The sequence below is a fragment of the Mandrillus leucophaeus genome, unplaced genomic scaffold, assembly GCF_000951045.1.
Source record: "Mandrillus leucophaeus isolate KB7577 unplaced genomic scaffold, Mleu.le_1.0 Scaffold630, whole genome shotgun sequence".
NCBI lineage: Eukaryota > Metazoa > Chordata > Mammalia > Primates > Cercopithecidae > Mandrillus > Mandrillus leucophaeus.
In genome coordinates this window covers 167333-180065 of record NW_012106809.1, presented here as the reverse complement: position 1 = coordinate 180065, position 12733 = coordinate 167333, and the positions used below count along the sequence as shown (strand labels likewise).

At 48.2% G+C, this 12733-nt stretch overlaps 3 protein-coding genes across 10 annotated transcripts in view; 2 read left to right on the top strand and 1 right to left on the bottom strand.

Annotated features, from left to right (window-relative positions):
- The window catches only part of NFKBIL1 (nuclear factor of kappa light polypeptide gene enhancer in B-cells inhibitor-like 1), an 11940-nt gene extending 6140 nt beyond the window's left edge, over positions 1-5800 (bottom strand). For 2 of the 4 annotated variants that reach the window (XM_012000455.1, XM_012000456.1), the window contains exons 1-2: positions 4880-5057; positions 4191-4467 (exon numbers count right to left, since the gene is read on the bottom strand). In XM_012000455.1, coding sequence (XP_011855845.1) covers positions 4191-4467; positions 4880-4936 — 334 coding nt within the window. In that variant the 5' untranslated portion in view covers positions 4937-5057. Of the gene's footprint in view, positions 1-4190; positions 4468-4879; positions 5058-5648 lie in introns of those variants that run through there. The other 2 variants (XM_012000453.1, XM_012000454.1) reach the window with 2 other exon arrangements.
- On the top strand, positions 5797-8168 carry ATP6V1G2 (ATPase, H+ transporting, lysosomal 13kDa, V1 subunit G2). Of its 3 annotated transcripts, none has more exons than XM_012000459.1 (3): positions 5797-6013; positions 6435-6535; positions 7060-8168. In XM_012000459.1, exons 2-3 carry the CDS (start codon positions 6476-6478, stop codon positions 7231-7233), a joined length of 234 nt encoding a protein of 77 aa, XP_011855849.1. In that variant the 5' UTR covers positions 5797-6013; positions 6435-6475; the 3' UTR covers positions 7234-8168. The 3 variants fall into 3 exon arrangements, with proteins under 3 accessions (XP_011855849.1, XP_011855848.1, XP_011855847.1); XM_012000458.1 differs by having other exon boundaries at positions 5797-6167; positions 6435-6457; positions 7102-8168; XM_012000457.1 differs by having other exon boundaries at positions 5797-6167.
- A 1947-nt stretch (positions 8169-10115) lies between these two features.
- The window catches only part of DDX39B (DEAD (Asp-Glu-Ala-Asp) box polypeptide 39B), a 12773-nt gene continuing 10155 nt past the window's right edge, over positions 10116-12733 (top strand). Inside the window, exons 1-2 of one of the 3 annotated variants that reach the window (XM_012000461.1) lie at positions 10116-10617; positions 12028-12240. In XM_012000461.1, the coding sequence (XP_011855851.1) occupies positions 12030-12240 (211 nt within the window). In that variant the 5' untranslated portion in view covers positions 10116-10617; positions 12028-12029. Of the gene's footprint in view, positions 10618-11897; positions 12241-12733 lie in introns of all 3 variants that reach the window. The other 2 variants (XM_012000460.1, XM_012000463.1) reach the window with 2 other exon arrangements.

The following is a 12733-nucleotide window of genomic DNA, read 5'->3' as shown; positions in this document are numbered from 1 at the left end:
AAGTACAAAAAATTAGCCGGGCGTGGTGGCGGGCGCCTGTAGTCCCAGCTACTTGGGAGGCTGAGGCAGGAGAATGGCGTGAACCTGGGAGACGGAGCGTGCAGTAAGCTGATATTGCGCCGCCACTGCACTCCAGCCTGGGCAACAGAGCGAGACTTTGTCTCGAGAAAAAAAAAAGAAACCCCTTCTCTACTAAAAATACAAAAATTGGGTCGGGCATGGTGGCTCACACCTGTAATTCCAGCACTTTGGGAGGCCAAGGCAGATGGATCACCTGAGGTCAGGAGTTTGAGACCAGTCTGGCCAACATGTTGAAACCTCGTCTCTATTAAAAATACAAAAATTAGCCAGGCGTGGTGGCAGGCTCCTATAGTCCTGGCTACTCAGGAGGCTGAGGAAGGAGAATCACTTGAACCCGGGAGGTGGAGGCTGCAGTGAGTCAAGATACTGCCACTACACTCCAGCCTGGGGGACAGAGGGAGACTCCATCTCAAAAATAAATAAATAAAAATAAAAAAATTAATAAAAACAAAAAAATTAGCTGGGCATGGTGGTGTGTGCCTGTAATCTCAGCTACTTGGGAGGCTGAGGCAGGAGAATTGCTTGAACCCAGGAAGCAGAGGCTGTAGTGACCCGAGATCGTGCCACTGCACTCCAGCCTGGGTGACAGAGCAAGACTCTGTCTCAAAAAAAAAAAGGAAGCTGGAAGCCGAATGAGATGGGTCTTTCAACCAAGGAGTTAGAAGGCCATCTGGTGGCAGGGCTGGCAGGGGACCAGGAGTAAATAAGGCCAGAGAGGACACCAGGGTTTGGGAGTGAAGGCACTGAGCTTGGGTCCCCCTCTGGAAGACAATGACCTGAAAGATGTGAGATTTCAGACAAGTTCCCGAACCTTCTGGGCCCTGCTTTCCTCATCTGTAAATGGGATATCAGTCTTACCAGCGTCTTAAAATTCAATACAATAGAGTTGGGCATGGTGGCTCATGCCTCTAGTCCCGGCACTTTGGGAAGCTGAGGTGGGCAGACTGCTTGAACTTAGGAGTTGGAGAACAGCCTGAATAACATAGCAAAACAGTCTCTACCAAAAATACAAAAAATTAGCTGGGCATGGTGGTGTGTGCTTGTAGTTCCAGCTACTAGGGAGGCTGAGGTGGGAGGACTGCTTGAGCCCACGAGGTAGAGGCTGCAGTGAGCCAAGACTGCACCACTGCACTCCAGCCTGGGAGACAGAATGAGATCCTGCCTCAAAACGAACAAACAAACAATAAAGGAAATCCCTACCATACTATCAGGGGCATTTTGGCTGAGCGTGGTGGCTCACGCCTGTAATCCCAGCACTTTGGGAGGCTGAGGCTGGCGGGTCACCTGAGGTTGGGAGTTTGAGACCAGACTGACCAACATAGAGAAACACTATCTCTACTAAAAATACAAAATTAGCTGGGCGTGACGGCACATGCCTGTAATCCCAGCTACTTGGGAGGCTGAGGCAGGAGAATCTCTTGAACCCAGGAAGCAGAGGTTGTGGTGGGCTGAAATTACGCCATTGCACTCTAGCCTGGGCAACAAGAATGAAACTCCATCTCAAAACAAAACAAAACTAAACTCCCATTTTTGTGAGGCAAATTGGGCTCACAGAGGTAAGCTGCGTGTCCCTGTCGATGGCAGAGCTGGGGTCTGGATGCAGGTCTGCCTCGGGGTAATCTGCTCTTTTGCCTTCCAGGGTCCTGCCTCTTACAATATGAGCTGTCAAGTTAGATGCCTACACTTGGTAAATCTACTCTGTTTTAAGTAAAAACAACAAGAAGAAACAAATCTGAATATGCTAGCCTATCTCAGGTATGTTAAAGGACATTTTTAAATAGGGGGGTTTTTGACCATTTGGGGGAGGTTTTGTGGGAGGGGCCTTCTGTCTATACTTGAGCTGGGGGATGTTAGGGTTGTTCATCGGATCTAGAGGTTTTCCTCTAATGGTCTTACTCCAGAAGGAAATCTCTAGATGGGGAAAGAAGGTTTCACCTTTTATTCTAGTAAGCAGGGCTCTACCTATAAAGAGCTGCTTCCACCACTATTTTTTTCCTTTTTTTTTTGAGACAGAGTCTCACTGTCACCCAGGCTGGAATGCAGTCGTGTGATCTCGGCTCACCACAATTCTGCCTCCCGGGTTCAAGTAATTCTCCTGCCTCAGCCTCCCAAGCAGCTGAGACTACAGATGTGCACCACCATGCCTGGCTAATTTTTGTATTTTTAGTACAGACAGGCGTTTCACTACGTTGGCCAGGCTGGTCTCGAACTCCTGACCTCGTGATCTGCTTTCCTCGACCTCCCAAAGTGCTGGGATTACACGCGTGAGCCACTGCGCCCAGCCTCCACCACTATTACAATATCACCAGGTTCCCCATGTGAATCCTTCAAGTGCCAAAAGTTTTGCAGAATTCAAATGATTTTGGGACTTGATAGGGCTGACCTAAAAGTATACTCACTATATATTAGGTAGCCCAGGAGGGCCTGGGTAGCCCCAAGAACCAAACACATGAGTGTTTCTGCAGGGAAATGTATGAATATTGACATCAGTAGGATAAAAATAAATCATAGATAAGTCTTACTTTAGTTCAGATTAGTTTTCTGTCACCAAATGAATTTTGGTGGCAGCCTGATGAAAAATGTTCGGTTCTCAGAGTGTTTTTGAGTTTAGAATTGTGGGTAAGGGAGTATGGACCTGCTGATAACAAAAACAGGAACAAGGCTAGGCGTGGTGGCTCAAGCCTGTAATCCCAGCACTTTGAGAGGCTGAGGTTGGTGGATCACCTGAGGTCAGGCGTTCGAGACCGGCCTGTCCAATGTGGCGAAAACCCATCTCTACTAAAAATATAAAAATTAGCCGGATGTAATTTTTGGGATTACGTGGCACACGCCTGTAATCCCAGCTACTTGGGAAGTTGAGGCATGAGAATCACTTGAATCAGGGAGGAAGAGACTGCAGTGAGCCAGGATTGCACCATTGCATTCTAGCCTGGGCAAGACAGAAACTCCATAAAAAACAAACAAACAAACAAACAAACAAACCAGGAACAACAATCGCCAGCATCTACCAAGTGCTTATTGTGTGTGCCAGGTACTCTAATTTTGTACTATGTCAATTGCTTCTCCAAACATATGTAGCACAACATGGGTACTTTGAACATGGGCACAATCAAGGTACAATGCTATAATGTCTAACACAGGACAATGTAGCTGTTAAAAGCATGGACACTCTATCTAGTCCATCTGGGTTATAATCTCTGCTCTACCAGTGAATAACTGTAACTTTGGCAAATGACTTATCTATGCCCTGTTTCCTTAGCTGGGAAATGGGGTATAATATCAGTATTCACCTCCTAAGACTGTTATGAGGATTAAATGTGTTACTTTACGAGAAATGCCTGGCACATAGCAAAGGTTGTTATTATTTTAATATTTACACGTCGGCAAACTAAGCCTCAAGTATCCTGTCCAATAGGTAGCTATGAAGTGTGGAGCTGGGATTTGGAGCTGGGGTTTGAATCCAGGCAGTCTAACGCCAGAACCTACCTTCTATGCTACTTTTTGGCTACAAGCAAACAATCCGTCAAGAAACAAAGTAGGGGCCGGGCATGGTGGCTCCCGCTTGTAAACCCAGCACTTTGGGAGGCCCAGGCGGGCGGATCACAAGGTCAGGAGATCGGGACCATCCCGGCTAACACGGTGAAACCCCGTCTCTACTAAAAATACAAAAAATTAGCCGGGTGTGGCGGCGGGCGCCTGTAGTCCCAGCTACTTGGGAGGCTGAGGCAGGAGAATGGCGTGAACCCGGGAGGCGGAGCTTGCAGTGAGCCGAGATTGCGCCACTGCACTCCAGCCTGGGCGACAGGGCGAGACTCCGTCTCAAAAAAAAAAAAAAAAAAAAAAAAAAAAAAAAAAAAAGAAACAAAGTAGCTACTAATCTAAACAGATGTGAAATTTGAAGACCAGTTGCTGTTTGGGGAATGTTGGGTTCTTCAGACAATGGTAGCTCAGGAATGTAAAGGCACAAATGACAGCCATATGCCAACTTGGTTAAATCCTTCCCTAGGTCCTGATGACAAAATAAGTAGCTTAATTCTCAACTATTGGTTGGCTTTCATTTCAGGTCTGGTCAGCTGCTTATGACCTTGTTCCCCACTGAGCAGACTCACCATCTGGGCCTTGGCGGGCAGCAGCATGCAGTGCCGTGTCCCCATGGCGGTCCTGGTGGGCAGGGTCAGCCCCGAGCCGAAGCAGCAGGCACAGGGCTGGGGCATCGTGGCGGGCACAGGCCCGGTGCAGTGGTGGGGGCTGCCCAGCATCTACATCGAGGCCTGGGTGTCGCTGGAGGAGGGCCTGGGCCCGGACCAGCCGTCCTGCAGACAAGTAACGACGGAAGCGACGTTCTCGGCGTTGGCGGCGGGAAGTGGAGGCCATGGAACTCTTGGGCTGAGGAAGGAAAAAAGGCAGCAGTCAGGACTTCAGTCTTGGCTGGTCCTTCTCTCTCCATCTCTGACATCCCCTGTTGTTTCTCCCTTTGGTTCCGTTTATTTCTAATATCTTCAACAAGAGATGAGGCCTATCCTAACCCTTATCCTTTATCAGATGATAGATTTGAATAAAAAAATTTTTTTTGAGGGGGGTGATGGATCAGAGATTTAATTTTTTTAATGTAAAATTCGAGAAAAGGGTAAATAATTGGTTTAAGGCTCAGGAGCCCAGGTAAATTTTTAATTTTTAACAAAGAACTTTTAAAAAACCCAACAGGGCCGGATGGGGAAAATTTTTATCAGCAGAAATCTGAGTTTTAAAAAGTCACAGATAATCTCCAATAATGATCTAGAAATTGAATATCATGTACCCGGCAGACAGATGTGGAGGCTTCTTCCTCTGGAACCTGGGGGGAGGGGTTACTCATCAGACCTGCCCCCGCCCCCCCAAGTACCCCCAGAGCTGTAGGCCCAAGGCCTGTGTTTAAGAAGCTCGGAGACGGGAGGCGGGAAGGGCGGAGACACTCCAGGCTGGAGGAAATGGCGCAAGCAGAGTCGCAGGTGGAGGGCGGAAGTGAACTGTGAGGGGCGTTACCGGATGTCGTTCCGCCCCGACAGGGTGGTTCTTGGCCACATCTCCCGGGGGAAACTAGGGAACTTAAGCTAAGGGTCCGTCTGAAACCAGAAGACTGGACTAGAGGCGAGGAAAAGGAGGAGAGGGGAGAGAGAAAAGAGAGTTATTTGGAGGGTTTTTCCCGCCTCCTCTAACTTGGCAGAGAGAGGAGATGGTTCAGTGATGGACGAAAAGATGAGAAGAGAGAGAAAACGGGAGATACAGATAGGATAAAAATCACATTAAACATGGAAAACAAAAACAAAAACCACAGTGGGCCAATTACAGGGACAGATCAAAAAAGAGAAAAAATACACACAAAAGACAGAAGAAGACTATCGTAGGATAGGGCAAGTGAGATGCAGAAATTTGTACTTGAGAAATATGTAGAAAAAGATGGAGATGTTAACTACGGGAGGCAGGGGAGGGGGCGGGGTGGTGGAGAGCGAGAGAAAGGGAGAGAGTTAGTTTAGAATTAAGCCCAGAATGCTCTTTTCCCAACACAGGTTGCATGATGACATCCTTACCTTTTCACCCCATTCACAACCCTTTATGCTTCCTCTGATACCACCAATCAAGTTCTCCTTCTCCCACCAATCAAGTTCTCCTTCTCCCACCCCAGTACTCCCCCGTCTCCGCCCCTGCCTCATCCCTAGACCTTTCCGACTGGGATGACTAATCTGTTATAAACCCACAGCTTTGGGCCTGGTCTCTGCTGCTCCCAGGCGGCCCCTTTGGGTACTGCCTGAGCAAGAAGTGCTAGAGAGCAGGACCAGTCATCAATAGGAGGATGAGATTGGGGGAAACACCCGGTGCAGTAGGCTGAGTGAGAAGGGGAGCACTAAGACCCAGGGGTAGTGGAGGACTGTAGCAACGAGCTGGAGGAGGAGAAGTGAGCGGTGGGGGGTGGGAGCCATCTGGTACCTTCACAGCATTCAAAACAGCATTGGCCATAACAACAGAAATGGCCAGTCAGTCCCAGGGTATCCAGCAGCTTCTGCAAGCTGAGAAGCGGGCAGCTGAGAAGGTGGCAGATGCCAGAAAGAGTGAGTCTCCTCTTTCCTCCCTTAGGAGTCTGGAAAGAAAATTGGGGGTGGGGGACGCAAACATTTTGGGAAAACCCAAGGCTAGTGGGAAGACAGCTAGGGTCTGGAGGCTGGTTAGGAGGGAAGAAATGGATGGATATTAGAATCTGGCCCCTGGTTGGCTGAGAGAAGGCTGTATAACTTTCTGGAAGGGACTGACCCCTGCTATTACGTGTGTGTGTGTGTGTGTGGGCCCACCCCACCCACTGTCCTTTCTTCTGCCTCCAGGGAAGGCCCGGCGACTGAAGCAGGCAAAGGAGGAGGCACAGATGGAGGTGGAGCAATACCGCAGAGAGCGAGAGCAGGAATTCCAGAGCAAGCAGCAGGCGGTGAGTTGAGGCAGAGTTGGTATGAGACCCCAGTGCAAGCTAGTGGGTACATCTTGTGAGGTGTGTAAGGGTGACTCAACAAGAAAATATGGTGGCAGAGGGCTGAGGCTGAGGGGACCCTGGCAGGGACCACAACATTGGTGAAACTTTGTGATGATATGTAAGAGAGTCTGGGATTTTTGAAGGCCACATAGAGCTTATGGGTGGAATGTCACAGTCTGTGTAAAGTATAACATCTATGTGGAGTATGATTAACATTTGTGGTGGAGGGTAGAGTTTTATGGTCATGGACGGTGAGGTGGTGGGGATATTACAGTCTGTTTTAGGATGAAGTTGCATGTTAGGTCTAAGGGGAAAGGGTTGATCTCTTTGGTGTTGGGGTATTTCTGTGGGATGGGGGTAGTTTCTGAGAGGGCCTTTCTTCTAGGCTTTGTTTCAGGATCTTTCCCCTCATATGCCTGGACCCTTGTCTCTCTGTTTCTGCTTTTCCCTTTCTCTCTTCCACCCCTCTCCCTACCCCCTAGGCCATGGGTTCCCAGGGGAACCTGTCCGCTGAGGTGGAGCAGGCTACAAGGCGCCAGGTGCAGGGCATGCAGAGCTCCCAGCAGAGAAACCGAGAGCGTGTCCTGGCCCAGCTTCTTGGCATGGTCTGCGATGTCAGGCCCCAAGTCCACCCCAACTACCGGATTTCTGCCTAGGGCCTGACTCCTTCTGCCAGTTCTCTCCCTCAAAGAAATCCTCCAATCAAAATCACCTCCCACCATAATCCCTGTCTTCTTTCCATCCCCTAAAAATCCTGGGAGGCAGGATCCAATAATTTTCTTGTGACACTTATAAATATCCTGCTCACATCTGAATCTCCTTGTTGTTCTTTAACCCTCACTGGGACTTTGTAAACTCCCAAGTCATTCTCACCTAAACCCTCTGTGAAATTTGTAATATGGGGAAGTAGGAATGTGGAAAACATCCTGACTTCAGCGTCTCGCAGATGTGGGTCCCTCTCTTGACCCTGTTGCTTGCTGGCTGTGGAACCAGGACAAGCTACTTAACTTGGTAGCCTCGATGTCCTCCTCTGTGAAACTGGGATGATAATAATGCCTACCTTGTGAGGGTTGCTTCAATGATTTGGAATCATTCTGTAAAGTGTAGCACAGTTCCTCCCATGTAGTAGCAGTGATTCAATAATTAGCAACCCTATGATACTATTACCACCACCTGCTCACCGGCCAAAACCTACACTGCTGTTTCCTCACTTCCATCAGTGGCTCTCTAATTCCACTTGTTCATTCTGTGACCCTAGTTATTTTCTGAATAATTGGTTCTTCTCTTTTCCCAGAGACCTTCTGATCTCCAAAAAGAGGAGATGACTACATTTAGCCCCTCGCTTACAATTCCAGGTAGATAACTGCATTTTATAGGCTCTCTTTGTTTTTCTTATGCTGATCTTTCTCTTTATTGGATTTTCCTCCTTTCCTATTTCCCCAGAGACTTATCAGATGCTCATTGTTTTCCAAGATCTAAAATGATACTGTGTTCCCTCATATGCATGCCCTTCCTTTCTACATCCTTGACACCTTACTTTCCCATTGTAACAATAAAAAAAGTATCAATAAACTAACTATTGGCAAATAAATTGGTGAGTTGAAGCAGCCTCCTTTTGCCTCATCATTTCTCATTTTCAGCCACTTTTTTTTGAGATGGAGTTTTGCTCTTGTTGCCCAGGCTGGAATACAATGGCGCGATCTCGGCTCACTGCAACCTCTGCCCCCGGGTTCAAGTGATTCTCCTGTCTCAGCCTCCCAAGCAGCTGGAATTATGGGTGTGTGCCACCACACGTGGCTATTTTTTGTATTTTTAGTAGAGATGGGGTTTCACCCTGTTGGTCAGGCTGGTCTCAAACTCCTGACCTCAAGTGACCCACCTGCCTCGGCCTCCCAAAGTGCTGGGATTAGAGGTGTGAGCCACTGCGCCCGGCCTTCAGTCACTTTCTTGTTTTTTGTTTACATATTCCCTAAACAGCCCAAATGGCTATCCTTTGAAACGTGTTGGGGAAACAAGAACAAGTAGTACTTTATTATTTCTCTAAAGGGAGAAACATGGTTCCTCATTTGGGAATCTGAGGACTATAGATGGCAACTACAGAGAAAAGCTGGAATGTAGGAGCAAGTGCTCTTTGCCCCTTTACCTTGCATTTTCTTCATAGCACTTACTGCTACTGGTTTTTTGAGACAAGGTCCCACTGTGTTGCCCAGGCTGGAGTTCCAGCTCATTGCAGCCTTGACCTCCTGGACTCAAATGATCCTCCCACTTCAGCCTCCTGAGTAGCTGGGATTACGGGCGAGTGCCACTATGCCTAGCTAATTTTAAAATTTTTTGTAGAGATTCACTGTTGCCCAGGCTGGTCTGAAACTCCTGGGCTCAAGCAATCCTTCGGCCTCGGCTTCCTCAAGGGTTAAGTTACAGGCCTGAGTCACTGGACCCCGAACACTTATCGATACTTGACATTATATTTGTCTTTATGTGTTTTCTTCCCTGTAATGTAAACACTGTGAGAAAAGGGCTGTTGACTGCTGTGTCCCCAGAACCTAGGACAGCATGTGGCACAAGGGAGGCAGTTGATACTTTTGCATAAATTGAATGATACGTGGGAAAATACCTTCTATGACACTATTCTTGAATTAGTTACTTCATTTTGTCACTGAAGACAAGCTTGCTTCACCAAGAATTTGAACCAATAAGGTAACCTGTAGTGTATTCACTAACCAGATTCTTTGAGCAGGGAGGCAGAATACAATAGAGAATTAGAGATGTTTGCATCCTGGCTGTAACCTCACCAGCTGTACTGCTTGGGATATGTTGCTTTGCTTCTGTCAATAAGATGACAAGAACGGTACCTACTCCTTAGTATTAAAAGATTAAGTGTGCTAACAGGGAGAGGGTCAAACGTTTGTTGTTTTATTACACAGCAGGACATCAGGTCTTACTTTTGTAGCTCCCCATCTCAAAGACAGGGATGGCAAATGTTTCATTCAGGAAAAAAATCCAGGTTGAACAATGGGGCTGTTGGGGTGGGGCCAAGAACATTCTGCTCGAATTAGCAGTATTAATGGGCCGGGTGAGGTGGCTCATGCCTGTCATCCCAGCACTTTGGGAGGCCGAGGCGGGTGGATCACCTGAGGTCATACATTGGTGAAAACCCGTCTCTACTAAAAAACCAAAAATTTGCTGGGCGTGGTAGCGGGCGCCTGTAATCCTAGCTACTTGAGAGGCTGAGGCAGGAGAATCGCTTGAACCCAGGAAGCAGAGGTTGCAGTGAGCCGAGACCACGCCATTGCACTCCAGCCTGGGCGACACAGCGAAACTCTGTCTCAAAACAAAAACAAAAACAGTATTAATGGAATGTAGTAGAACCCTCGAGCCCTACTATTGATACTTGGGGCCGAATCCAGACCCCGTCTTCCCGCTCGGATTCAGAACACCTTCCTGACTCCCTGGCCCTAGGGCCGCAGCTACCTCGGACAGCATCCTTTTGGGAAAATACCGCCCACTAGCCCCACGAGGGGAAAGAGTCGGGCAACGCCCCTCCCCTCAGCTAGGGCCTGCCGTTTCCTAGTGCTTGCCCAGCCGCCCTCAGGTCACCTTCACTACCGGGCCAAGGACCCCGTGGGAACTCGCAGCCCTCGCCACACCGGTTCCCCGCGCATCCATGGAGTGCCTAGAGAGAAGACCTGCATGGCAAAAACCTAAACGAAGAGATGAGAGGCATGGAGAGGAGTACGACAACAGAAGAAAGATAACAGTGGGAGGAGACGTTAGTTTCCTTTATACCTTTTGTTACTGGCGGTAGCAGGGAAGTTAGAAACGGTTTTAAAACAAATTTCAGACAGGCATTTTCCAAAGGCAAGCCTGGAGCGCACGGATCTGTACAACCGCGGAAGGCCCCGTTTCCGGTCCCTTGCGCCTGCGCTCTTGCAGCCAAGAAGGCGGGAGGTTGGAGTAGAGCGAAGCCTGCAACCGGAAGTGAAGGCAGATTTCCCTCCTTCGTCGCTGTTGCTGCCGCCATACGCGCTCTGCCTGCTTAGGTAAGCTTTGGCGTTCACTACAATCCGTTGCCATCTGCGCTTCTTCGCACCCATCCCGTCACATGGGTTCCTGATACCCTTTTCACAGGCGATCGTCTGGTCTCTGGGGCCTAGTTGGTTCCCTATTTCCGTAGCTTGCATCCCTTTCGAGAGCAAAGAGCTCTTGGGGGAAGGAAGGGAAGCTAAGGGGGGGCCCAATCCAAGATGGTGTCCTCGGCGCCATTGTGTTCGTTTTGCTCCCTTCTTCCAGTGGGTTCTTTTCATATTGGAGGCCTCAGCATCAATGAGAGGCGGCGCTAGGCGTCCCTTGGTCTTGGTATTTGCGGAGGGCGGGGCTCTTATCACCTTACTTGTCCTTTCTTGAGCCCTTTCTTGGCCCACGGTGGGACTGGGAGGAGGAGCCGGTTTCTGGGCCCAGTTGGATTTTTCTCACCTTGACTCGCCCAAGTTAATTTGGAGTACCGTCCAAGTGTTTACTATTGGTGTCATTGTATGTTTCTCCAAAAGGAGTCTCACTTTCGTAGCGCAACAGTGATGTCAGACCACTTGGTAAAGATCCTGTTAAAGCCTGGGGATTGCCTTTTTCTGTCAACTATTAACTTTGTTATTGTAGGGTGGAGACATGGATTTTTTTTTTTTTGGTGGCCAAGCCATTTGTCTTGCACCGCCCCTCCCCCCCATGCTAATTACACAGGGCTTTCTTAAACAACGGAAGGGAGGATACTGAGAAGTGGGAGGCTGAGAGCTATGGGAGGTGGACGGCGGCCATGTGATGTTTTCTTTTCGAAAGATGAGCGCTTTGCGCAGTGATGACCCTCATCTATCACCCTTGACTGATGGCTGCTGAGTTAGGCATCCATAACGGTGGGATTATAATAGGAAGGCGCAGTCTTCCTTTGAGGACTTTCCAGGACTCTGCTTGTCATCTCCATTTTCCACTTTACTAAGTTATTAATCATATTTTACCTTTTATTATCTATTATGTTTCCTCACTGTTATTTTCAGATCAAGAATTTATAAGTTGGTCTTCCCCTTCCAACTTTTCTGGTTTCCGCTACTGTGATTGCTAATCTTGTTGGGAACCTGTGTCCTAACCACTTACACTGGTGCTGCTTTTTCTGTTCTGTTGTATTTGCTTTTCGTTTTTATGTGTTGTATCTGTTTTTCTTTCCATGTAAAAGTTTCCTAGTTTAGGGAAAGTGGGAACTGGGAATGGAAAAGAGGTGGTGAAGGCTCTGCTCGTGACTAAGTCTTGCTTTTTTTTTTTTCCCCCTCCCCAGCTCTTCTGTTAGAAATAGTATCTTTATTTTCCTTTGCTGTTCCTCAATCCCCTACTCTTCACCCCTTGTTTTCACCTGTTTTGCGAGAACCCATCCAGATCCCCCTTCCCGTCTTCCCCTGCCGGCCCAGTTATGGCAGAGAACGATGTGGACAATGAGCTCTTGGACTATGAAGATGATGAGGTGGAGACAGCAGCTGGGGGAGATGGGGCTGAGGCCCCTGCCAAGAAGGATGTCAAGGGCTCCTATGTCTCCATCCACAGCTCTGGCTTTCGTGACTTCCTGCTCAAGCCAGAGTTGCTCCGGGCCATTGTTGACTGTGGCTTTGAGCATCCGTCAGAAGGTAAATTTTCTCTTGGGCATGTAGTGCTCATTGAGCTCTTTAAGGGTACAATAAAAAGATGTGTTTGTTGTTGCTCAGGTGGTAAAAGTTTATACTTAAGGCTAGATCAGGGTCAGGTGCAGGGGCTCACGCCTGTAATCCCAGCGCTTTGGGAGGGCAAGGCAGGAGGGGTGGTCACTTGAGCTCGAGTGCAAGAGAAGCCTGGGCAAGATAGGGAGACTCCTGTCTCTACTAAACGAAGCAGGTGAAGGTTGAGGCTTCAGTGAGCCGTGATTGCACTACTGTACACCAGCCGGGGAGACAGTGAGGAAAAAAAAAAATCAGGAGATAAGTATCAAAAACGATTTTGGATAGAGGAGGATTATACAGACTTGTTCTTTCTTTCATGATAGCACCAAAGTGCTAATTATCCAAAAGTAGCTTCCAGGTCTGCCATTCATTCTTGTGACTGACTTTTTTTGTCTGCTTATTTTCTTTTTTTTTTTTTTTTTTT

What these genes read in the sequence shown, in the direction of transcription:
- ATP6V1G2 (XM_012000457.1), top strand. Translation starts at nt 6,086, where the DNA reads ATGGCCAGTCAGTCCCAGGGTATCCAGCAGCTTCTGCAAGCTGAGAAG. An exon ending in GGTGGCAGATGCCAGAAAGA is followed by an intron (nt 6,168 to 6,434) that starts GTGAGTCTCCTC and finishes TTCTGCCTCCAG; the next exon opens with GGAAGGCCCGGCGACTGAAG. An exon ending in TCCAGAGCAAGCAGCAGGCG is followed by an intron (nt 6,536 to 7,059) that starts GTGAGTTGAGGC and finishes CCTACCCCCTAG; the next exon opens with GCCATGGGTTCCCAGGGGAA.